Below are 26,187 nucleotides of genomic sequence, written 5' to 3' on the forward strand. Positions count from 1 at the left end.
CTCATCATTTATTGTAGCCAAGTGGCTCACACAAAGGAATGCAGCTTCTGCTTATAATAAAAGATATGTGCTACCAAATGCAGCTGACTCCTTAAAACTTAAAGACCACATCAAATGTTTTAAAGACCACTTAATTACAGCAGGAGTTTATCTTAGTACAGCTTGGTAGGTATTTTCAGTTCATACTTAGTATTATTCATCTTGACAGTTGATTGAAGAGAATGCAGCAAAGAAATTTCACCCTTTCCAAACTGGCAACAAGATACCTGAGATGAGAGGATAAGAGTGAATATAGAAATAATGCTTGCAACCCAGTAAGTTTTAGGATGCATCATGCCTTTGCCTACTTTAAAGTTCCAGGGATGTTGAACTCATTTGTTAGAAGAGCCAGATCTAACATAAAGGGCACTTTTGTGGGACCATGTGTGACATAAAATATAATGCCAGGTAGCGGAGATATAAACTTTGTAAAGGACACAGGCAAACAAAATTAAATATATTATTTTTTAACTTAAAATACAAACATACTGAAAACACTTGCAATATTTTGTTTAAAATGGAAAGGTGGGGGGAACAGTGGGATTTGGCAATGAAATTTTTGAAATAAACCATCAAGAAAAAGCACAAAGATCACAGCAGAAACTAAAAACATAAAATGCTTTCAGCCTGGGAAAACATGAAATGGCTGGGCATTGCAAGCTTCTACCCCCCACCCCTGGGGCTACTCAGATTGGCAATGGCTCTCCAGTGTAATATTCCCCTTTGGCTGTGGGTTCCCAGGTTAGAGTACTCACTAGGCACTAGTTCTCAGGTCTATTTAGCAGAGATGAAGCTGGTTCAAAGCATCAACCCTTTATTTGCAAGGACACAACTCCAGGAAGCTTCATCTGGCCATAGGAACACTGGGAAGTTAAACTGAGTTCCATTCCATTGAAACACATTGCAACACAGACAAAGTTGCAAGGAAAATGTTGAATAAATTTCCCATTAATGTCTCTGTGCCCAGAACCTTAATGGAACATAAGAACATAAGAGAAGCCATGTTGGATCAGGCCAATGGCCCATCCAGTCCAACACTGTGTCACACAGGCCAAATATATATATATATAAATATATATATATATCCATTTCGTGTTTTCTTTGCAGCTTTGCTTCTTGCTGCAGCCAGCAAAAACAAGACAGAAAGGGAGGGGAAGTTCAGCAGCCTTGGCACTTCAAAGGGTGAGGACAGGATGGGGGGAGGGGTAGAAAAGAGTCCCACGGGCCTGATTGAGGCCCTGGACAGGCCAGTTTTGGCCCATGGGCCAGACATTTGACACTCCTGCTTTAAACACTTTGTACTTACAGAATAAAGTAACAAATGGGTACCCTTGATTTGGGATCGGGACACTTGACACTGGCATAAAGAGCTATAATTTCTGTACTGTGGACCACTGTATAATACCAGCCCCAGGTTTGGAGCATCTCTTGGGCAACTCTTGGGTCCCCCTCTGAGTTGGTTCATCTCCTTTCTCACACATTAGCCTTCTCCTTCTTGGCCCAAGTCTTTATAGGTGAAAGGTGGTAGCTGTTTCTTCTGTTTGTTCTTGTCATTTCTCACTCACTCAAGGAGAATAGGCAAGCAGACAGCAATTACAAAGAGGAAGGCAAGGGTTGACAGTGGGATCATCATGGAGGCAGGAATTGCCTTGTGCTCTTCATTGCCAGAGGCCTCTGGCAATGAAGAACACAAAAGTGCATCAACCAGCAGTTTCTAACATTCGCAAATATCCTTGAATACCTCACCTGCTGGGGCTACTGTTTCAGAGGAAGATGCTGGTGCTCAAGCACATCTCTTTTTTCACATAGATCTGCTGCTTATTTTGAGATGGATGGAGACCCATAAGTGCTCTGTGTGCATATCGTACTGCAACCATGACCACTGATTGAGGGAAAGCCCTTTGAAAAAGGGATATATGCCGTAGGGAAGCACAAATCTTTTCAGCTGTACATATTAAGACTCGGAAGACAGTCCTGCAGCCAGCCCAATCAGAGAACTGGAGCAAAGTGACTTTTTATTAGGAGCTGCTGCTTGATCTCCCTTTCCCAGCCCAGTCTTCTCTATGGTTAGCAGCAGCAGGACCAGCCCAATGGTTTTTGGTGCCATAGGCAGCCCATGACTCACCCCCCCCCCCCCCGAAACAGATGTGTATGGAACTGGGGAGACAAGGAGCTTCCCTCCTCCCTCCCTGCAGGCTGAACACACATGCCCTTGCCTTTGACTTTGCTGCCAATCATGTGCTGCACCAGTGTGGTAGTGTTGGCACCAGTCATGTTGCCTGGGGCTCCCCCTTGCCGTGGCTGATACAGCCTGCTAAGAACCTGCCCTGAGCCTCTTTTGGCACCCTAGTGCACCTTAATAGATGGGGTGGCTCTAAGCAAGAGGAGAGCAACTTGGGGAGATTGAACAAGAGTGGGCAAGTTGGGCTGCTGCATGCTGCAACATGAGGCACAAAAGGGTCTTTATTTAAAGTGAATGGCCTGCCGAAATTTAGCATGTAGCAATATTTGAAGCACAAAGGGAAGAAATTAGATTGTGTTATTATGAGAGTCTTTGCAAGATTTGGATCGTGGCCCAAAATATGCATGAGAGGGAAGTGAAAGAGTCCAGCCTCAAACATCCTGTATCTTTGTTAAGCTTACAGTTAGGTGATAAACACTTCATATGCAAGCGGATTCTAACTTGGTCATATACTTCAGCCCTGTAATCCCGCGTCACTATAAGATATATGTTTTCTGCAATATAGAAGTGAGTACACCCCCTCACATTTTGTAAATATTTAAGTATGTCTTTTCATGTGACAACACTGAAGAAATGACGCTTGGCTACAATGTAAAGTAGTGAGTCTGCAACTTGTATAACATTGTAAATGTGCTGTCCCCTCAAAATTATGCAACACACAGCCATTAATGTCTAAACTGCTGGCAACAAAAGTGAGTACACCCCTAAGTGATAATGTCCAAATGGGGCCCAAGTAGCCATTTTCCCTCCCTGGTGTCATGTGAACTTGTTAGTGCTACAAGGTATCAGGTGTGAAGGGGGAGCAGATTATCACTCTCCCTCATATTGGTCACTGGAAGTTCCACATGGCACTTCATGGCAATGAACTCTCTGAGGATCTGAAAAAATGAATTGTTGCTCTACGTAAAGATGGCCTAGACTATAAGAAGATTGCCAAGACCCTGAAACTGAGCTTCAGCATGGTGGCCAAGACCATACAGCGGTTTAACAGGACAGGTTCCACTCAGAATAGGCCTCGCCATGATCGACCAAAGAAGTTGAGTGCTCGTGCTTAGCGTCATCCAGAGGCTGGCTTTGGGAAATAGACGTGTGAGTGCTGCCAGCATTGCTTCAGAGGTTGAAGGGGTGGGGGGTCAGCCTGTCAATGCTCAGACCATACGCCGCACACTGCATCAAATTGATCTGCAGGGCTGTCGTCCCAGAAAGAAGCCTTTTCTAAAGATGATGCACAAGAAAGCCCGCAAGCGGTTTGCTGCAGACAAGCAGACTAAGGACATGGATTTCTGGAACCATGTCCTGTGGTCCAATGAGACCAAGATAAACTTACTTGGTTCAGATGGTGTCAAGCATGTGTGGCTGCAACCAGGTGAGGAGTACAAAGACAAATGTGTCTTGCCTACAGTCAAGCATGATGGTGAGAATGTCATGGTCTGGGGCTGCATGAGTGCTGCCAGCACTGGGGAGCTACACTTCATTGGGGGAACCATGAATGCCAGCATGTACTGTGACATACTGAAGCAGAGCATGATCCCCTCCCTTCGGAGACTGGGCTGCAGGGCAGTATTCCAACATAATAATGACCCAAACACACCTCCAAAATGACCACTGCCTTGCTAAAGAAGCTGAGGGTAAAGGTGATGGACTGGCCAAACATGTCTCCACACCTAAACCCTATTGAGCATCTGTGGGGCATCCTGAAACGGAAGGTGGAGGTCCTCAAGGTCTCTAACATCCACCGGCTACGTGATGTCATCATGGAGGAGTGGAAAAGGACTCCAGTGGCAACCTGTGCAGCTCTGGTGAATTCTATGCCCAAGAGGGTTAAGGCAGTGCTGGAAAATAATGGTGGCCACACAAAATATTGACACTTTGGGCCCCATTTGGACATTATCACTTAGGGGTGTTCTCACTTTTGTTGCCAGCAGTTTAGACATTAATGGCTGTGTGTTGCATAATTTTGAGGGGACAGCACATTTACACTATTATACAAGCTGTAGACTCACTACTTTACATTGTAGCCAAGTGTCATTTCTTCAGTGTTGTCACGTGAAAAGATATACTTAAATATTTACAAAATGTGAGGGGATGTACTCACTTCTGTGACATACTGTATGTGTGTATATATGTATGTATGTGTTTGTGTGTGTGTGTGTATATATATATACACGCACACACACACAGGATAGTTGCTTGTGATCAGAGTGGTAGCATCTTTATTTCTTAAAACTGATACTGATATTCTCATCCATGTTTGCATTGCATTGTAGTTATTGTCAACTTAGAGATGAATGATGAAAACCTGGGAAAACCTGCCGTATCTTCTACAATAACTGAAATGGTGTGTTTCTTTTCTAGGTGGCACTCCAAGTCTAAGAACACTTTGGCTCAGTAGGGGACCAGAGGCTGAAAAGCTACGCTGTTGCACATTTTTGTCATGTTTTCAGCTTCAAGATGTAGCAGAGGAGCTCCAGGCTCTGGAAGCTTCCATTGCTGCTGTCTGTTCCTTGTTGATATACCTTGCGTTGCAGGTAAAGAACATGCTTATTTTGTAATCAACTTTCATTGTTCATATCAGCAGTGGATTAATATTAGCTATAAATATAACTCTTCATATAGTAAACCAACATTAACTACTTTCCTCCAAATGTTTATTGATGTTAAGTTTTTCACAAAGGAACAGCAAAAAAAAAAAAAAATCCACCTGTGGGTCACCTCTGGTGAAATTCTCCTGAATTTCAAACTTGCCTTGCCATGCAGAATGATAGAAGTTACTTATTTTAAAATTTCTATTAGGTGCCTGGAATTATTTGTACAGTATTCTGAATTGTGGCTATGGGAAACCATAACACATGATCTAGTGATAAAAGTAGCAATACTTACAGTAATCTTTAACATCTGTATAACATGGTCAATGTTCAAAGCACTTTAATGAAATCCTTACACCAGCCCTATAAGTAGGCCATGTCATTATCTCTGGAGTGAGGGGAGGTCACCCTGGCCTGTTCCTCCATTGTCCCATCCATCTAATGGCCCTGTTGAGGAGGCTTGGAGCAGTTTCAGAAGAAAGAGGGGAAGAGGTTGCCTCCTCCTCATTCCTCCCCCTCCTTTTCCTGACTCTCTCCACTGCCTGGACAGATGCCAAACTCCTCCCTATTGGCCCAGTTCTTGGGACCTTTTCAAAACTGTGCCAAGCTGTGCATGTCCTTGGGCCTCTCCAGGAGCTGTACCTGCCATCCCAACCAACTCCTCCAGCCCTGCTTCCACTGGAACCTCTCCCAGGTGCCACCAGCCAGCTGTTGAGGCATCATTGTCCCTTATAAATAGGATTAGCTGCTCAGCATCTATGCAAATGCACAGTGTTTTCTCCTCCATCCTGTGGCAGCTTCCAGATAAGTCCTGAGTTTCTGCACTCCCAGACACCCATGCTGCAGTTGTTGGTTTGAAGCTGAGTGTGTGGAGTTTGCCTAAGGCCAACTAGTGAATTCATAGCACTAGTGAGAGTTGAACTGGGGGTCTTTTGGATCACTGTTCATTCTCTTACTCAGCACACTGCACCAGCTTCTGAACAACTGGAGTGGGGGAGTGTGGTCCAGTGCACCCAAGAGTTTCTGCATAAGTAAAGAAGACAGGGACTGGACACAACTTTAGAATAATGTGCCTGCAGAGACTTTTGAGAACCAATATTGACAATCATGGGGCAGTCTTGGGTTGTACAGATCCCTCTTGGGCATGTATTTGCTGAGTTACTCTCTTCCCCTTGCTGAGCTTCCTTCAGGAAACTAAAACCAGACAGTGTGGCACCAGAATTACTGTCAGATTTCGAACCATTTAGGCAGGGGTTGTTTTGTAGAAAAATAGGTGGTGGAGCTCATCCAGGAATTGTTATGCAGCTGCAATACTATTCAATGGACAAGGAGGTGGAACTCTCAGAAGGAGGAGGTGGGACTCTCAGAAAGGTTCAGGAGCTGTGCTCCTGTGAGCTCCCACTGAATCTGAGGCCTACATTTGGGAATATCAGGCATAATTCTGTTCAGAGGATGCACTCGTGATATTAAATGACACAGGTGAAGCTATGCTGATCTATTGCTGCAAAAACAAAGATGAGTCTTCTATCACCTTAAAGATGAGCAAATGTTTATTCCAGTGTTCATTTTTATGGACTATTGACTGCTTCTTCAGAGGTATAACTGGTTCGGATCAGATCTTGATAAGTAAAGTTTTGAATGTGCATTCCTGGTGATTACTTGGTGATGAGGGAAATGCTCTCCGCCCCTACTGAGCGGCACTTTCATCTCTTCTTCATGTCCCCCAAGGTTGAGCCCTTGCACAAATTATACCATGCATATGGTAAACCCTTAATGCACTAAAGGCCTAAGTTCTCTTTAAAGATTGTTTCACTGTAACAGCGTAAATTAAGGGTAATTTTAATTGAAATGTAGATAACAGTCAAAGTAGTTTTCCAACTGTATAATTTCTCATAGCTTATAGAAAGACAGGTGGCTAAAGCACATTGCTATCATGTATTTATTCTCGCCTGTGTACCTTACATTACAGGTTAGACTGCAAATTTGTTTTCAGCTTTCTATGCATGTTTCTATTAATTGAGTCAAAACATTATGGAAGCAAATTTTTTGAAAGGTAAAATTTTCCCCTTAATGTTCAGGGCTATTTTGAACGAAACAACACAAACAGCAAAGAAATAATCCTTTGTATCACAAGGGTACAGTTCAGTGGCGATAGCATTTGATGGATTGCTCCTATAGTAAGTGAAGCAAATTACAATGAAGTAAGCATACAACCAGCACGAGATGGATTGACTCAATAAAGGAAGCCATGGCCCTCAGTTTGTAAGACCTGAGCAAGACTATTAATGATAGAACGTTTTGGAGGTCTTTAATTCATGGGGACTGCATAACTCAGAAATGACTTGATGGCACTTAACACACAGGCATGTGATCTATCCACTATTGCTGGAAACAACTAAATAGCTAGTTAAGCCAGGTTAAGGAACTCCGAAACCCCTGAGAGTAGATGTCCATACTGGGAATTCATATGGAAATTTGTGTTATTTTGTGGTGATAGGAGAATCTGCAGGCTACTACTCATATCTTTGTTATTGCTGTTGCATTATCACTAGCAATGAAATAGTTTGTAGATTACCTAAATAAACTCTTCCAAAGTAAGTGCAAGTTGTATGTAGCCCAGGGTAGGAAGAAAAAAAATGCATTGTTATGGAAGTGCTCAAGGCACTATGGTTACCTGTGGTACAGCTCATAGTAGAATCCTAAAAGGAAAGTGGGAATATTTGACCAAACTTTCAGTGGGAGACAGTAAAGGGTATGGAACAGGGAAGACTAGGAAAATTAGTTTGGGAAATATCACTATTGGGGTCAGTAAGGATTTTTCCTCTGCTGGAGAAGTCAGTCACTTAGATTTGGTGCAACTGTTTTATTTATTTCATTTAGTGGAAGAGAGTTGCTGGATCCAATCCACACTTTTTAGCCCAATGCCATTTTAATTGATTTTGTAGGAATTAAACGTATTGTAACAGGAAGTTGGTTGGAGGGACTGGCTGCTGCCTGCTGGTAGGTGGCTAAAGCACATTGCTATCATGTATTTATTCTCGCCTGTGTACCTTACATTACAGGTTAGACTGCAAATTTGTTTTCAGCTTTCTATGCATGTTTCTATTAATTGAGTCAAAACATTATGGAAGCAAATTTTTTGAAAGGTAAAATTTTCCCCTTAATGTTCAGGGCTATTTTGAACGAAACAACACAAACAGCAAAGAAATAATCCTTTGTATCACAAGGGTACAGTTCAGTGGCGATAGCATTTGATGGATTGCTCCTATAGTAAGTGAAGCAAATTACAATGAAGTAAGCATACAACCAGCACGAGATGGATTGACTCAATAAAGGAAGCCATGGCCCTCAGTTTGTAAGACCTGAGCAAGACTATTAATGATAGAACGTTTTGGAGGTCTTTAATTCATGGGGACTGCATAACTCAGAAATGACTTGATGGCACTTAACACACAGGCATGTGATCTATCCACTATTGCTGGAAACAACTAAATAGCTAGTTAAGCCAGGTTAAGGAACTCCGAAACCCCTGAGAGTAGATGTCCATACTGGGAATTCATATGGAAATTTGTGTTATTTTGTGGTGATAGGAGAATCTGCAGGCTACTACTCATATCTTTGTTATTGCTGTTGCATTATCACTAGCAATGAAATAGTTTGTAGATTACCTAAATAAACTCTTCCAAAGTAAGTGCAAGTTGTATGTAGCCCAGGGTAGGAAGAAAAAAAATGCATTGTTATGGAAGTGCTCAAGGCACTATGGTTACCTGTGGTACAGCTCATAGTAGAATCCTAAAAGGAAAGTGGGAATATTTGACCAAACTTTCAGTGGGAGACAGTAAAGGGTATGGAACAGGGAAGACTAGGAAAATTAGTTTGGGAAATATCACTATTGGGGTCAGTAAGGATTTTTCCTCTGCTGGAGAAGTCAGTCACTTAGATTTGGTGCAACTGTTTTATTTATTTCATTTAGTGGAAGAGAGTTGCTGGATCCAATCCACACTTTTTAGCCCAATGCCATTTTAATTGATTTTGTAGGAATTAAACGTATTGTAACAGGAAGTTGGTTGGAGGGACTGGCTGCTGCCTGCTGGTAGGAATCATCCTTGACTAGAAGTAAGGTGAAGGAGGTGGAGTTGTGACAGGCCCTTAAGGGATGGTTACAAGGAAAGACATATGAGTAAAGCCTTGGTGCAACAGTGGCATTCCTGTAATAAGGAATTTTGATAATGGAGAAAAGTATGCACTTTCCCCTCATAGCTCTGAGCTAAGTTTCTTTTTAAAATCTCTTTTAGGTGAACAGCCTTTCTGTTGAAGATCTGAATGCGTTTGTAGCTCAAACTCTATGCCTTGAGGGGAAGTCAGCTGCTCAGCTTGCAGACTTGCAGGTACGGACATGACATCTACTAACGTAATGCCCGTGGTGACCCTGAGAGGAACAATGTACAGCTGCCTGTTTGACCTTTTTCTCTTACTCAAAAATTTTCAGGAGGTTAGATGTGAGGTTTAAGATGCCAGATGATGAGACTGGTTTATTTGTACTTTTTATTTATTTAGGATATTTATATGCTGCCTCTTCAGAGTTCTGCTCAAGGCACCTTGCTATATATATATATATATATATATATATATATATATTTAAAAAGCCATAAGACATATAGAGCATTAAATCTGTCCATAAAACAGAACCCCTAATTAAAAGGCTGTGTAAAAATATGTGTTTTGGCCTGACCCCTAAAAGAAAGTAAAGTAGGTGTTAGCTGAAGCTGATAAAAGCATTAAGTGCCACAGAGAAGACCTGGGGTTCAAACTTGTAGGCCAGGATCCAGTAGCACCTTGAAACTACAAACCTATTCCTTCAGGCATAGGCAGCCCCCTCCAAAAAAGGCTGTCTTCACAGTCCCTGAACAGCTTCTCCACTGACCAACACCACCTCAGTCTTGTCTGGACTGAGCTTCTGTTTATTGGCTGTATTCCATTAGCTTCTCCATGCATCTGCTCAGGACTTCCACAGGCTTACCTGGTTTAGTTGTTAAGGAGAAATAGAACTGGGTGCCATCCACTTATTGGTGACACCTCACTCCAAATCCCCAGAGAGAAGTTATGTAGATATTAAATAATAAGTGTGATAAACACCAAGGAGCCAAACAGTTAGTCCCCCATACCTTTTGGAATTGGTTGATCAGGTAAAAATGTAATCACTGAAGCAGAGTGCCCCCCACCACATATAAATTAGGATTCTTACTCCAGTTTGCCAAGCCTCTGATTTGGAATGAGACCAATATTGAGGCCTTGTTAGGTAGCCATTTGTGAAGCTATATTTTGAGCTCAGACCTGGACAGACAAACTCTGTGTGTTCAACTGTTCACCATTTGCCTGCTCATGGGTGGTCCAGACAGCCTCATTTTCCTGTTGGCAAAGGCATCAGTTGCCTAGCCCCTTATCTCCCTCGCCTTTTGCCAGGAGCAGTAGGGCAGAAAGAAAACGTTAACTTGACCACAGATTCCTTCTTGTTCTCCTGAGTTGTCATTGTTCTGGTTGGGGTGGCTCAGACTTCTCCTTTGAGGCAGACCCATGATGACAAAATTTAACACCTCTGTCCTGTATATTTTCTGAGCTAATCTGCTGCATACATGATGGTTTTATTCCATGAAACTCTCCATAAAAAAAATTCAAACTCTTTCATTCAAGCCAAAAATAAATTAATATATAGTGACGTATACTATTTTCTCCATCATTTCGTGCTGGTGACTAAATCACAGCTCGAAATGAGGAGAATTAAAGCCAGCAGCCCCTCCCATTGATAAGCAGTACCCTGAGCTCTGCTCCTACAAGGTGCAGCACAAATTGTTCATTACAGGAAAAAGGAAAGGTGTCTGCAATAATAATCACCTTCCCTTTTTCCTCTCTATGCCCCAAAAGGGTGGAATACAGAAAAAGGAATGCCAAGCTCATCCCACAGATTTCTCTAGGTAAAAAGATGTCAACTGAGATGGCTCAGGTTGACACTGATGCACAGTGGATTATTCCTTTCACTAATCAGACTCCACCTGGTAACTAAAATCTCTGTCCTTTGTCTCCACACTAACAAAATAACATTTGCACTTAAAGGACATTTGTGTTGTTCTGGACTGGAACCTTTGTAAATAGGAAAGTTTCATGAATTTATCCACTGCTTCCATTACCTATTCTGGACCTTCACAAAACAAAGGAATCGGCTAACCACAGCATTTATTCCATAGCAGAAGTTCTATGCTCTTCACCTGGCAGAGGCTGCAACTCAAATAAACAGAATACAGGCTCTTCTACATTGGGCATTTCAGTTGGACACCCCCCCTCCCCATCCTGTTCATGCTCTTATGAATGAACACTGCTAGAAATGAAGTTTTAACACATTTACAGTGCAGTCCCATGCGCATTTACTCTAAGCCCCTCAGTGAGTATAGAATTGCACTGTTAATGTAGCACTTACTTCCTGGCTGGCAAGTTCCCTTAGCCACTATATGCAGTGGATACTAGTAGGGCCAAACTTCATTTTACATTTTTATGTGGGTTGTGTATGCGTTCCGCATTCTGAATTTGAGTCACATGTAAACTGCAAGTGCGTAGGATCCTGATTCAAATTAGGACCATGACATATGTGTTCCTAACCTGAAATAGCTTCAGTGGGGTACTATGTACTCCCTCTGTACACATGTAGCCCCCAGTGGGACCCCAGGTCTTTGCTAGATTGAGGAAATGGTGTGGGGAGGGTTAAGTCTTTTCTCCCCACATGCTAAGGTCCTGGTCCATAAGTACAGAAGAAGAGCCCTGTTGGATCAGACCAATGGCCCCTCCAGTCCAGTATCCTGTCTCACACAGTAGCCAGCCAGTTCCTCTGGAGGACCAGCAACAGAGCATAGAGGTTCCTAATCGCTACTCTACCTTTTTAATTTCTTAAATAATCACAGTTTCTGTAAGGAAGCAGCAGAACTGGCCTGCCACATTTGTAAGTCAGAACTTTGCTGCTTTCACTGAATATGCTAGCATGTATAAAGAATTCCTTAGCCAAATAACTTCTTGGAAGTATAAAGTATGAAGCTAAGTATGACTATATAACACATCACTTTTTGCAGACAGAATTTGGTGCTTTCATATGTTACCAAAAGAACCCAGATGCCATAATAAGGATTTACGGATAACTTGAATTCATGCCATTTTATAGGAACAAACACAGTATTTTTTTGCTATAGCATATGCTGTATTTACAGCTGTCTCTGCTTATAGAATGTTAGGTTGCCTTGAACAGATTCTAGTACTGTTTTAAATACTCTTGATCTTGATAGTAAGGTAAATGGGCCGCTTGCAAGTCACGTGCCTGTGCCATTTCCTATTGTTCACTGGTGCATTTGCACAGGAATTCAAAGCATGCTCTGTCTGCCCTCTGTGTCCTGTTGGTACCTGCCTTGTCCCCCCACAGCTAAACCAGCTTTTTTTCCATGCCTGGTGAATTCATCAAAGAATTGCAGTGTGGTTCAGGATTAGCATTACATCTGCATAATGTAAGAGAGAAAACAAATGCTGTAATTAAATCAGCATGTCTCCTGACAAAAAGGAAATGTTTTTCTTTTTGGCAAAGTAATGTATGCAACACAGAACAGAGGATTTTACATCTAGAACCTTTGAATACCTGGCTTTATGGCCTTCCACCATAAAGACATAAAACAAATAGAGCATGAACATGACATGTTGACATATTTTATAGGTGGGTTTATGAGTACTTTTATATAGATTTGGGAACTGTGCTGAAGCAACTTTTATTTTAATCAGTACTCTTATGGCTTGCATAAGAGCCCTGTGGTACAGAGTGTTAAAGCTGCAGTACTGCAGTCCTAAGCTCTGCTCACATGACCTGAGTTCGATCCCCAGTGGAAGCTGGGTTTTCAGGTAGCTGGCTCGAGGTTGACTCAGTCTTCCATCCTTCCAAGGTCAGTAAAATGAGTACCCAGCTTGCTGGGGGGAAAGTGTAGATGACTGGGGAAGGCAATGGCAAACCACCCCGTAAAAAGTCTGCTGTGAAAACGTTGTGAAAGCAACGTCACCCCAGAGTCAGAAACAACTGGTGCTTGCACAGGGGACCTTTTCTTTTTTCCTCTTGGCTTGCATGTTTTTGATACAGTCTCTGACGTAGGTCAGAATTAAGAATGTGGTTTTCTTGCAATTGGGCACTTTTGTGTTTATACTGAGGAGGCAAAAATTATTAAATTATCACCCGTATTCTGTCTAGGGCCTCCTTGTTTAATTTCTCTGGTGGGCAAAAGCCATTGTGTCCCACCTGGTGTCCAGAAATATGATTTAAGTGCTTATGTTTTCAAGAAGTGGTCTTTAAAATGTTGGGGTTTTATTGTATTGATAGAAAAATGAATATTATTCTTTTAAATCTCTTAAGAAAATGAATGGCAAGACCTAAAACAGCAGATTAAAGACTATCACAAAACATGGAGTTTTCTTAGCTCAGTTATGATTTTTACTTGCTGGCAAACTAAATCTAGACCTGGTATTGCAAGCCATAGTGAAATGGCTCAGGAGAGTCAACTGAAATTGAGTCCAGCAAAGACAGAGGCCCTGTGCCTTAGTCGCGGCGGCCTAGGTAGAGAGATCCCTTTGCCAGCCTTTGATGGGACACCACTGGTGCCAGCATCGAGGGTTAAGAGCTTAGGGGTGCTCCTGGAGCCTGCATTAACAATGAAGGCCCAGGTAGCAGCAACTGCCAAATCTGCATTTTTTCATCTTAGGTGGATAAGGCAGTTGGTTCCATACCTGGAGCGTAACGACTTGACAACAGTGATCCATGTGACGGTCACCTCGAGAATAGACTACTGTAACACCCTCTACATGGGGCTGCTCTTGACTCAACTCCGGACGCTGCAACTGGTGCAAAATGCAACAGCCAGGCTGTTGTTGGAGCTACCTGTACGGGAGCCCATCCAACCTGCACTGGAAACGTTTCATTGGTTGCCTGTGGCATTCTGGATTCATTTCAAGGTGCTGGTTATAACCTTTAAAGCCCTATATAGCCTGGGACCTGTCTACCTTCGGGACTGCCTTTCCCCATATGTGCCCCAGAGAGCACTACGTTCAGGGTCCCAAAATCGCCTTCAGATTCCTGGACTGAAAGAAATTCAAGTATCCACCACTAGAGCCAGAGCATTCTCAACAATAGCTCGCGCTCTGTGAAATGCCCTCCCCGAAAACATCAGGGCCCTGTGGGACCTTGCACAGTTCCACCAGCCTGTAAGACCGAACTATTTAAGCTTGCCTTCAATAGGTAAGGGGACGTAGCAAATGTCCCACAGCACTGACAGTCCCACCGGACAAATACAGATATTGAGAAACACCAACGTGTATCTTGTATTTTATGGTTAAAACTTGTAGAACTGATTTTATTGTATATATTTTTTAGTATTCTGTGTGGTTTTTAACTGTTGTTAGCTGCCCTGAGCCCATTAGGGGAGGGCGGGATATAAATGTGATAAAATAAAAATAAATAAATAAAAACAAGAAAGGGGCGGTGGGAATCCAGTCTCTACATGCCAGAACTTGGCAGGTTTTTTACACATTAGCTGAATCAAACATCATCTGTCACCACTGGCCAATGCAGTCTTTTAAATCAATTTTGAGAAACCACTGAATCAACTGCAGTATTAAAAAAATAAAAACCCAGACAGATACTGTAAAAATTATTCACATGAGGAAACAAACACAATACTTTTTTGTTGTTGATTAGGTCTTTTTTCCAGTGTCTAAATAGGTGTAGAAAAAAAGGCAAAGCTGAAAACAACCATAAATATATTTCATAAAAATACAAATAGAAATTGAGGGTCATTGCCAAAGCTATTCTGTGCATGTAGAAATAAACCATCAGAAACGGCAGATACTTCTTGAATCTCATGACAATTGTTGGGAGTTAAAAGTTCAAACTCCATTGATATACAGGCGAGACAATTCATACAGTTTAGTGACCATAGAATTTCCATGGAAACACAGACTTCCATAATGTAGCTTAGCATTTGACATTCTGAAAATCTCAGTTTCCTTTTTACTATTCTCTCCCAGTCCATTCCAAAAACAATATGAGTATGCATATTTTGAACTAAGCAAACATTCTGATATAGCTGAACATGCCTCAGTGCGAAATGTGAGTATTTTTGTTGTTCAGGGTGCACAGCTGTAATTTCCCCCTCCCTCAATTTCCATTTCTGTTATTGTTGGGCATCTCTAGTGTTTGATTTCGAAACAGCTGCAGGCGCATCTTAAATATTGTGGCTAGGATTGCTAGAATTCTGGAATAGGGTTGCCAAGGCCAATTCAAGAGATATCTGGGGATTTTGGGGGTGGAGCCAGGAGACATTTCAGTAGAGCCAGGAGATATTGGGGGTGGAGCCAGGAGCAAGGTTGTGACAAGCCTAATTGAACTCCAAAGGGAGTTCTGGCCATCTCATTTAAAGGGACTGCACACCTTTTAAATGCCTTCCCTCCACTTGGAATAATGAAGGACAGGGATGCCTTCTTTTGGGGCTCATAGAATTGGGTCCCCTGCTCCAATCCTTTTAAGAACATAAGAGAAACCATGTTGGATCAGGCCAATGGCCCATCCAGTCCAACACTCTGTGTCACACAGTGGCAAAAAATTTTATATATACACACACACTGTGGCTAATAGCCACTGATGGACCTCTGCTCCATATTTTTATCTACACCCCTCTTGAAGGTGGCTATGCTTGTGGCCGCCACCACCTCCTGTGGCAGTGAATTCCACATGTCAATCACCCTTTGGGTGAAGAAGTACTTCCTTTTATCCGTTTTAACCTGGCTGCTCAGCAATTTCATCGAATGCCCACGAGTTCTTGTATTGTGAGAAAGGGAGAAAAGTACTTCTTTCTCTACTTTCTCCATCCCATGCATTATCTTGTAAACCTCTATCATGTCACCCCACAGTCGACGTTTCTCCAGGCTAAAGAGTCCCAAGCGTTTCAACCTTTCTTCATAGGGAAAGTGTTCCAGCCCTTTAATCATTCTTGTTGCCCTTTTCTGGACTTTCTCCAATGCTATAATATCCTTTTTGAGGTGCGGCGACCAGAACTGCACACAGTACTCCAAATGAGACCGCACCATCGATTTATACAGGGGCATTATGATACTGGCTGATTTGTTTTCAATTCCCTTCCTAATAATTCCCAGCATGGCGTTGACCTTTTTTATTGCAAATGCACACTGTCTTGACATTTTCAGTGAGTTATCTACCACGACCCCGAGATCTCTCTCTTGGTCAGTCTCTGCCAATTCACACCCCATCAACTTGTATTGGTAGCTGGGATTCTTGGCCCCAATGTGCATTACTTTGCACTTGGCCACATTGAACCGCATCTGCCACGTTGACGCCCACTCGCCCAGCCTCAACAGATCCCTTTGGAGTTCCTCACAATCCTCTCTGGTTCTCACCACCCTGAACAATTTAGTGTCATCCGCAAACTTGGCCACTTCACTGCTCACGTCCAACTCTAAATCATTTATGAACAAGTTAAAGAGCATGGGACCCAGTACCGAGCCCTGCGGCACCCCACTGCTTACCGTCTTCCACTGTGAAGACTGCCCATTTATACTCACTCTCTGCTTCCTAATACTCAGCCAGTTTTTGATCCACAAGAGGACCTGTCCGTTTACTCCATGACTCTCAAGCTTTCTAAGGAGCCTTTGATGAGGAACTTTTATCAAAAGCTTTCTGGAAGTCAAGGTAAACAACATCTATCGAGTCTCCTTTGTCCACATGTTTGTTTACCCCCTCAAAGAACTGTAACAGGTTAGTGAGGCAAGATCTTCCCTTGCAGAACTCATGCTGAGTCTTCCTCAATAACCCGTGTTCATCAATGTGCCTACCCATTCTGTCCTTAATAATGGTTTCTACCAACTTTCCCGGTATTGAAGTCAGACTGACAGGCCTGTAATTTCCCGGATCTCCTCTGGAACCCTTTTTAAAAATGGGGGTGACATTTGCTTCCTTCCAGTCCTCAGGAACGGAGGCAGATTTCAATGAAAGATTACAGATTTTTGTTAGAAGATCCACAAGTTCAACTTTGAGTTCTTTCAGAACTCTCGGATGTATGCCATCCGGACCTGTAGACTTATTAGTTTTTAATTCGTCTATCAGTTGTAGGACCTCCTCTTTTGTCACCTCAATCTGACTCAGGTCTTTAAACACCCCTTCCAAAATTAGTGGTTCTGGGGCGGGCAAAAAGTTTTTTCTTCCACAGTGAAGACGGAGGCAAAAAATTCATTCAGCTTCTCAGCCATTTCCCTATCCTCCTTCAGTAATCCTTTTACCCCATGGTCATCCAAGGGCCCCACTGCTTCCCTGGCTGGTTTCCTACTTCTAATATATTTGAAGAAATTTTTATTGTTGGTCTTTAAGTTTTTTGCAATATGCTCCTCATAGTCCCTTTTTGCCTGCCTGATTACAGTCTTGCATTTGATTTGCCACATCCTGTGTTCCCTTTTACTAATCTCACTTGGACTGGTTTTCCACCGCTTAAAGGAGTCCTTCTTACCTTTTACAGCTTCCATTGCTTTGTTTGTTAACCATGCAGGCCTTTTCTTATGCCTGTTTGTGCCTTTCCTAACTTGTGGTATGTATTTTATCTGAGCTTCTAGGATTATTGTTTTAAATAGTGACCAAGCTTCCCCAAGGGTTTTGACCGTATTTACCTTTCCTTTCAGTTTCCTCCTCACATGCCTCCTCATCTCAGTGTATTTACCCCTTTTAAAATTAAACGTGGTTGTGGCGGTCTTTTTGGGCAACTCCCTATTTATACAAACGGTGAAATCGATAACATTATGGTCACTGCTCCCAAGCGGCGCAATCACTTTTACATCTCTCACCAAGTCTTGGGCATTACTTAGGACCAAATCCAGGATCGCCCCACCCCTGGTAGGTTCTGAGACCATCTGCTCCATAGCACAGTCATTGAGAGCATCAAGAAACTCAATCTCTTTCTCTCTACCAGAACACATATTGACCCAATCAATCTGCGGGTAGTTAAAATCACCTATTACGACACAGTTTTTACGTTTAGCCGCTATCTTTAAGCCTTCCATCAAATTATAATCATCTTCTCTCTTTTGATTTGGTGGGCAATAACAAACTCCCATAGTTAAATTTCCTTTTGGGCCCTCTATTTCAACCCAAAGCATTTCTAAAAGGGAATCTAGTTCTCTGACCTCAGTCTTACTGGACCGTATATCCTCTCTGACATACAGAGCAACCCCACCTCCAACCCTTCCCTCCCTATCCTTCCGATATAACTTATATCCAGGAATCACCGTGTCCCACTGATTCTCCTCATTCCACCAAGTTTCTGAGATTCCCACAATGTCTATGTTTTCTCCCAACACTAAACATTCCAATTCACCAATTTTACTGTGAACACTTCTAGTATTTGCATACAAACATCTGTAATTTCCCAAGCAAGCTAGGCCCGCCACCTTCCTCCTGCTGCTTCGAGACTCAGGCAGACAGTCCATACTGTTTTGTCACCATCACAGTGGACAACTCTGGTCCGTTACCCGGTAGAAAAATAGCAGCCAACCCTTCATCTCTTTGAGACGAGTCCTCCCGAACCAGAGACATTTCATCTCCTGTCGGCTTTCCCCCAAGATTTAGTTTAAAAACTGCTCTGCCACCTTTTTGATTTTAAGCGCCAGCAGCCTGGTTCCATCCGGGGACAAGTGGAGACCGTCTCTTTTGTACAGCTCCCTCTTGTTCCAGAAAGCATCCCAGTGCCTAACAAACTTAAACCCTTCCTCCTTACACCATCGTCTCATCCACACATTGAGACTTCTAATTTGTGCCTGTCTCTCCTGCCCTGCACGTGGAACAGGTAGCACTTCCGAGAAGGCTACCTTGGAGGTCCTGGCCTTAAGTCTCCCGCCTAGCAGCCTAAATTTTTCCTCCAGGACCTCAAGACTGCATTTCCCCACATCGTTGGTGCCAACATGCACCACAACCACAGGCTCGTCCCCAGCACTGTCTATCAGCCTATCTACTACACGGGTAATGTCCGCTACCTTCGCACCAGGCAGGCAGGTCACCATACGGTCAGTACGTGGTTTCGCCACCCAGCTGTCTACTTGCCTAAGGATCGAATCACCAACTACCAAAACTCCCTCTCTCCCCTTGCTCAGGGATGGCTCCTTGGCGCGAAAGGATTCCCGCTCACCAATCGAAGAAGAGGTCCCTTCTGAGGGCGCATTCCCCTTATCCTCAGCACGGTGCCCTGTTCCCTCTCGACCCTCACGCTCTCTGGCAGCAACGGGGCTGCTACGTTCAGAGCGGGGCTCATCTAAAACGCCCCCGAGTGTCTTCCCCTAGTGCCTAACTGACCATCTCTGCTTCTCCAGGGCAGTCACCTCAGCCTCAAGGGTACGAACCCATTCCCTGAGGACCAGGAGCTCCTTGCATCGAGCACACACCCAAGACTTCTGTCCTTTGGGCAGATAGTCGTACATGTGACACTCAGTGCAAAACACTGGAAAACCCCCACCCCCCTGCTGGCATTCTATCTTCATTATATATATATATATAAAAATATACAGTCCTCTTTAAATGCTGTCTGTTTAAGTGGCTCCCCTTCTGGAGGGTCAACTTACCTTACCTTAACTTACCTTATGGGAAGAACAAGGAAATCAGGGATCTGGGTTCCTGGTCCTTAGGGAGCCCCCAGGCGAAGAGCCACAGGCCAAGAGCCCTTTAGCTCTCGCCCTTCAGCTCTCGCCAAAGGCGCAGCTTAAAAGCTGGCAAGGCGCAGCTTAAAATGCAAAGAGGGTGGGGCAGAGTCACTCCTCAGCAATCAGCAGCAATCACTCTTAATCTCTTTCTCCGGTGGTCCATGGTAATGGGACGGTCCTAAACTGCTGGGAGTAGGCTCCTCCTCCGGAACAGGGTCGTTGATCGCTTGATCCGGCCTGGGGGAGGGGCCGCTCCCTTAGGAACTCCTCAGTCCAAACGGCCCTGTTGAGAGAACAGGACGTGTTCACTGTGCTTGGAGAGCACATTGATCAAAGTGACGGAGTTTTTTCTCTTTGAAGTCTCTGCTTTCTAATTTTCAGCCGCATCGGCGGCAGGCAGAGCGTTCTTAGCTGTCAGCGTTAAGGTTTCCTTAACAAAGTCGGCTCAAACTGCGGTTGCCGCGGAGAGAGAGGAAGCGAGGTCGCCCCTTTCCTATGCCTGTTGAGGCGGGGGCGGAGTGAGCGGCAGCCTAAAGGTCTGGTCCCACGCAGCGCTGGCTGGCGTATTGCAGATGACCAGGGCCCGCTCTCGTTCAGCAGAAGACTTTGGGCGCCCTCCAGTGCTGGTAAGCTGTGAGAGAGAGAGCGGGAAGCTTTTTTGTGAGGCGTATTCTGCCTTCTTTCTTGGGACGGGCTCTGCTGTGAGAAGGACGGCCCACCCGGGGATTTACAGCTGGCCTTTCCCGCCTTCCTGAACGGGGCGAGAAGGCCGTTGTTTTATCAGGCCTCTCCCTTTCAAGCGCGTGTCGCGTGGCCTGGGAGGGGGGGAGCGGGGTTGTTTTTTCCCGCGCAGTAGAGGCCGCCATTTCAGGCAGTTAGCCTGGTAATGGCAGTTCCCCCTTTTTTCCTTTTGTTCACTTTCGTTTCAGCCTCCTGTGGAGCTGAGATGGCTGATGAAAGGGAACAGGAGACAGGCTCAAACAGCGATTTCTCCATCCCAAAGTATTCTGGATCCACTGAAAAGGATCGTGAGGACTCTGACCCTGATTTATCTGGAGAAAATGCCAAACTAAATTTACTGACTTGGTTGAAAAAAGAACTTAGCAAGGAATTTGCCCCTTCCCAAGGCACTGCTATGCTTGCTCCCTATCAGAAGAGGAAGAGGCAAGCAGGTTTAGACATTGCCACAGCTCCTACGGTCTCTAAGAAAGCAAGATTGAGTAGGGGTTTGGACTCCCCAAGCGATAGCTCGCAGGAGGAAGAGGAGTCTACCTTCTCGGGGGACTTATCTGCAAAAGAGGAGGGAGAACTCTCTGAGGAGGAGGATGATACTCCCTCGGTGCAGTCTAGGGTTTTCCCTGTGGAGTAGTATTCTAAACTCCTTCCTAAGGTTCTTAGGGAACTGGATTTTGCGACCACTCCTAAAGAGAAAGCAGAGTTAGACCCGGACTTGCCTTCAGGTTCAGGGAAAATGATGCCCAAAGTGGGGGTGGCTCAGACTGGCGTGCCCTTGCCCGCCCCCTTTTTTAGTTTGATTAAGGCGGAGTGGGAGCATCCACATTTTTTTTCTAAACTGTATGGTTTGAGCCCAGAGGCTACGAAGCGTCTGAAATTGCCCCTAGTGGACGATCCTGTGAATAGTTTATTATCCACATCGGTTTTGCCTATGGATGCGGATGGGCTACCCAAGGATGCTTGTGATAGGCGAATGGAACAGGCACTGCGAAAAAACTTTGAAGCTTCTGCCTGGTCCATCCGGGCTTCTTCGGCGGACTCGCTGTTTGCACGCGCAGTGTATACATGGGCTTCTAATCTGGCATCCGCGGATAGTGATGCGCCAAAAGAGTTCAAGGATGAACTCAAGAAAATAGCCCTGGGCACAGCATTTATCGCAGATGCGACTCTGGACGCTATGCAGTTGTCCGCTAGGGCAGTGGCCTGCAGTGTAGCAGCGCGCAGGAACGTCTGGCTTCGAACCTGGGATGCTGATGCAGCTGCGCAGGCTAGACTGGCAGCTGTTCCGTTTAAGGGCGTTAGTCTCTTTGGGGATGAATTGGAACGCTTCTTGATTGAGGGGAAGGACAAGAAAAAGGTCTTGCCTTCTAAAAGGATTTTAAGTCTAAGAAACCCTTCCAGCCCTTTCGGGACTCTAAGAAATTCTCCCGGCCTGCGCCCTTTAAGCCCTTCCGAGGGAAGTGGCAGTCTCGCAGTAGGGATACCAAACCCTTCTCTAGCCGTAGTGACAAGGGAAATAAGAGTGACTCCAAAAAGGGAGGGTCACAATGACTATGCCACAAGGCCGGAACTGCTTCCTATCGGAGGGCGTCTACAGTTTTTTGCGGCTCAATGGAAGGCATCGGCTGCAGATCAATGGGTGATCGACACGGTGTCCAAGGGCTACGCATTGGAACTAGAAGTTTTCCCACCTCGGAGGTTTCATCCAGTCCTGAGGAAGCAGGATCCGATCAGGCACCAGGGGATGCTGGGCGCTATCCAGCATCTACTGGACATCAGGGCTATAGAAACGGTACCCTTGTCTCAGAGGGGTCTAGGGGTGTACTCCATCTTGTTCCTGGTTCCGAAGCAGAATGGCGATACCCGAGCTATTCTGGACTTAAAATGGGTCAACCGATTTGTCAAAACCAAAAAGTTCCGGATGGAGACGTTGCATTCCATTCTGCTGGCAGTGCAGGAGCGAGAGTTTCTAACGTCCATCGATCTGTCCGAGGCCTATTTACACGTGCCTATTCAACCAAGTCACAGGCGGTTTCTCAGGTTCGCTTACGATGGAAGGCACTTCCAGTACCGGGCTTTGCCGTTCAGACTCAAGTCTTCCCCGCGAGTGTTCACGAAGATCCTGGTGGCGTTGGTTGCTCAGTTACGGATGGGGGGCGTGGCTCTTCATCCATACCTGGACGATTTGTTGGTCAGGGCCTCTTCGTACCAGCAGAGCCTGGAGGACACCGAGCGGACTTTTCAGGTTCTGCAGGACCACGGGTTTGTGGTCAACAGGGCAAAGAGCAATCTTACTCCCACGCAAGAGATAGTGCATCTGGGTGTCCTGATCGATACTCGGAGGCGCAGAGTGTTCTTGTCGGAAGGACGACAGGTGAAACTCAGATCCTTGTTGGAGGAGGTGTTGGCACTGACTCAGGTTCCTGTGATGACTCTGGCAAAATTGCTAGGGGTTCTGGTATCTTGCCAGGATGTGCTGTCTTGGGCGCGTTTCCATTTGCGGCCCCTGCAACGCTTTCTGCTTCCTTATCAGAACATGATAGCTCGCAAGTTGCACAGGATGGTGATTCTCCCACCGGAGCTGAGGCGACGACTCCAGTGGTGGCTGGAACCTTTCCGCTTTCAACAAGGGGTCGCTATGAAGGAACCGCAGAGGATAGTGGTGACGACAGATTCCAGTCTCTCCGGCTGGGGAGCGCACTCTCAAGGGGTGATGTGTCAAGGTCAGTGGTCTCTGCTGGAGTCTCGACAGAGCATCAACTTTTGGAGCTGCGGGCGATTCGTCTGGGGTTGTTACGCTTTCAGAGTACACTTCAGGGGTGTCACGTGTTGGTGAAGACAGACAACGTGACAGCGAAAGCCTATGTCAACCGACAAGGCGGGACCAGAATCAGGAAACTGTGCAGCGAGGCCAACAGCCTGCTGAGTTGGGCAGAGAGGTATCTCTTGTCCATAAAGGCGGTGCATGTAGCCGGGAAAGACAACGGGCTGGCGGACTGGCTCAGCCGTCAACGGCTGGATCAGATGGAATGGTCTCTGGACACGAGAGTCTTCCAGGCTCTTCAACGCAGATACGGCAGAGTGGCTGTGGACTTGTTTGCAACCGCAGACAATTGTCAAGTGCAGCGGTTCTTTGCAAAACAGAGACACGATCAGGCGGAGGGCATAGACGCTCTCAACTGCGACTGGCCGGACGGCCTGCTGTACGCCTTTCCGCCACTGCAACTGATTCCTCGTTTGGTGAACAAGGTTCTTCAACAATCTGCGGAGCTGGTGCTGATTGCCCCCTTCTGGCCGAGATGGGGGTGGTTCCAGGATCTCTTGCGACTGTCGACGGAGAAGCCTTGGCGTCTTCCAGTATCCGAGACGCTACTGACGCAAGGGACAGTACTCCACCCTCAACCGGACATGTTGCAGTTAACTGCGTGGAGGTTGAGCGGTCACAGTTACTTAAGTTGGGGTTTGACTCAACAGTGATTGACACTATGCTGGCATCTAGGAAGGGTTCTACCACTCGGGTGTATAATAACACTTGGCGGGTGTTCTCCAGTTGGTGTGCAGAAAGGGGCTGGGATCCTTTGAAGTTACCTGTTCGGAAGCTGTTGCTGTTCCTGCAGGAGGGCTTGGATAAGGGGCTGGCCACTAATACCCTTCGTAGACAGGCGGCGGCTATTTCGGCGGTGCGTGGAACTCGAAAAGGGGGTTCCTTGACACTGCATCCACATGTTAAACGTTTTTTGAGGGGGTTTCTTTGTTAAATCCCCCTACAGCACATAGGTTCCCTACTTGGAAGTTAAATGTGGTGTTGAAGGCGTTGTGTCATGCGCCTTTTTAGTTTTAAACAATTTATTGGTAGCATATGGTTACAAAGCTTATCTATTTCTTAATTTTTTCTTTTTTCACATTAACCCATATGACATTTCCATCCCCCCTCCCTCCAATGTTGACTTCCCCGAGGTTATAAGTTCAAATCCATACTAAAGGCACTTCTGACTGCTCAAAGTTCCGTATATATATTCTTACAACTAAAAAAATGTCCAATATTTCTTTACTTTCCAAGTTTTCTCCATATATCCTTTAAATTTTCTCCACTCCCTTTTGAATATCTCTAAATCATAGTCTCTTAGTGTTCTGGTTAATTTGTCCATTTCACACCACGATAAAACTTTCATGGTCCATTCCCATTTCTCTGGTATTTTTTCTTGCTTCCAAAGCTGCGCGTACAAAGTCCTAGCAGCTGATAACAGGTACCAAATTAAAGTCCTGTCTTCTTTTGGGTATTTTTCTAATTGTAATCCAAGTAAAAACGTCTCTGCAATTTTCTTAAAATCATAGCCCAAAATTTTGGTGATTTCTTGTTGTATCATCTTCCAGAATTCTTTCGCTCTTTCACATGTCCACCACATATGGAAGAAAGAACCTTCATGTTTTTTACATTTCCAACATCTATCCGACATTTTCTTACTTATCTTAGCCAATTTTTTCGGAGTCATATACCACCTATACATCATTTTAAAACAGTTCTCCTTAATGCTTTGACAAGTTGATATCTTCATTGAGTTCTTCCAGAGGTGCTCCCATGTTTCCATTTGTATTTCTCTATTCACATTAATTGCCCATTTGACCATTTGAGACTTTACTACTTCTTCTTCTGTAGACCATTTCAATAATAACTTATATACTTTTGATATCAATTTTTCATTGTCACCTAACAGGACTCTTTCCAGTTCTGTTTGTTCTCGTCTAATCCCCTCTGATTTTATGTCATTTTCCATCAAACTTTTAATTTGTTGCATTTGAAACCAGTCATAATTGTTATTTAGCTCTTCTGAGGTTTTTAATTCAATTTTGTCTCCTTGAATCTTAAGCAGTTGGTTATATGACATTTCTCTTTTTTCTTCAGAATCAGCTGTTATTTTTATTACTTCTGCTGGCACTATCCATAATGGTTTTCTCTCGTCCCCGTATTTCTTGTATTTTATCCAAGTATTTAGTAATGTATTTCTGACATAGTGGTGAGAGAAAAAACCATCCATTTTATTCTTCCCATAGTACATGTATGCATGCCAGCCGAATCTATTTCCGTGAGCTTCTAACCACAAAGGTTTTTTGTCTAACAGCATTATCCAATCTTTTATCCATGTCAAACAAACTGCATCGTGGTATAGTCTTAGATCGGGAAGTTGAAAACCTCCTCTCTCTTTGGCATCCGTTAAGATCTTCATCTTTATCCTTGGTTTCTTTCCGGCCCAAATGAAATCAGAGATTTTCCTTTGCCATTTGTTGAATTGTTTTGCTTCTTTTACAATCGGGATGGTTTGAAACAAATACATTATCCTTGGCAAAATATTCATTTTGATTGCAGCTATCCTGCCCAGTAAGGACAAGTTGAGTTTATTCCATTTCATCAAATCTTTGTCCATCTTACACGTTACTACTAGGACTCTATGCACCCAATGGAGCGAAAGACAAATTCTTTAAAGACATAAATAGACAAATGGACGAAGAGACTTATGACCAGGTATTGATGATGGGCGATTTTAATGGGACAATACAAAACAACCTTGACAGATCAAGTCCAAAGAAGAATGATAAAGAAGGGAAGCTGCCCAATTCTTTCTTTGAGTTGATTAAACAGGAAAATCTAGAAGACATTTGGAGAAAGTTCAACCCTGAGGTAAGAGACTATACATTTTTCTCAGCAAGGCATAATTCTTTTTCCAGAATTGACATGTTGTGGGGTTCCCAAGGCTTGGGCCTCATAACAAAAAAAATTGAGATTCTTCCAAAGGTTTGGGCGGACCATAATCCAATATGCTGGTCAAC

General features: G+C 44.3%; 1 protein-coding gene across 2 annotated transcripts in view; it reads left to right on the forward strand.

The window, feature by feature from the left end:
- FAM120B (family with sequence similarity 120 member B) overlaps positions 1-26,187 on the forward strand; it is an 84,816-nt gene that overhangs the window by 22,837 nt on the left and 35,792 nt on the right. Inside the window, exons 5-6 of one of the 2 annotated variants that reach the window (XM_060242632.1) lie at positions 4,637-4,809; positions 9,162-9,254. In XM_060242632.1, the coding sequence (XP_060098615.1) occupies positions 4,637-4,809; positions 9,162-9,254 (266 nt within the window). The remainder of the gene's footprint in view (positions 1-4,636; positions 4,810-9,161; positions 9,255-26,187) is intronic. The other variant, XM_060242642.1, reaches the window with a different exon arrangement.

Source organism: Heteronotia binoei, chromosome 1 (assembly GCF_032191835.1).
Source record: "Heteronotia binoei isolate CCM8104 ecotype False Entrance Well chromosome 1, APGP_CSIRO_Hbin_v1, whole genome shotgun sequence".
In the NCBI taxonomy this organism is placed as follows: domain Eukaryota; kingdom Metazoa; phylum Chordata; class Lepidosauria; order Squamata; family Gekkonidae; genus Heteronotia; species Heteronotia binoei.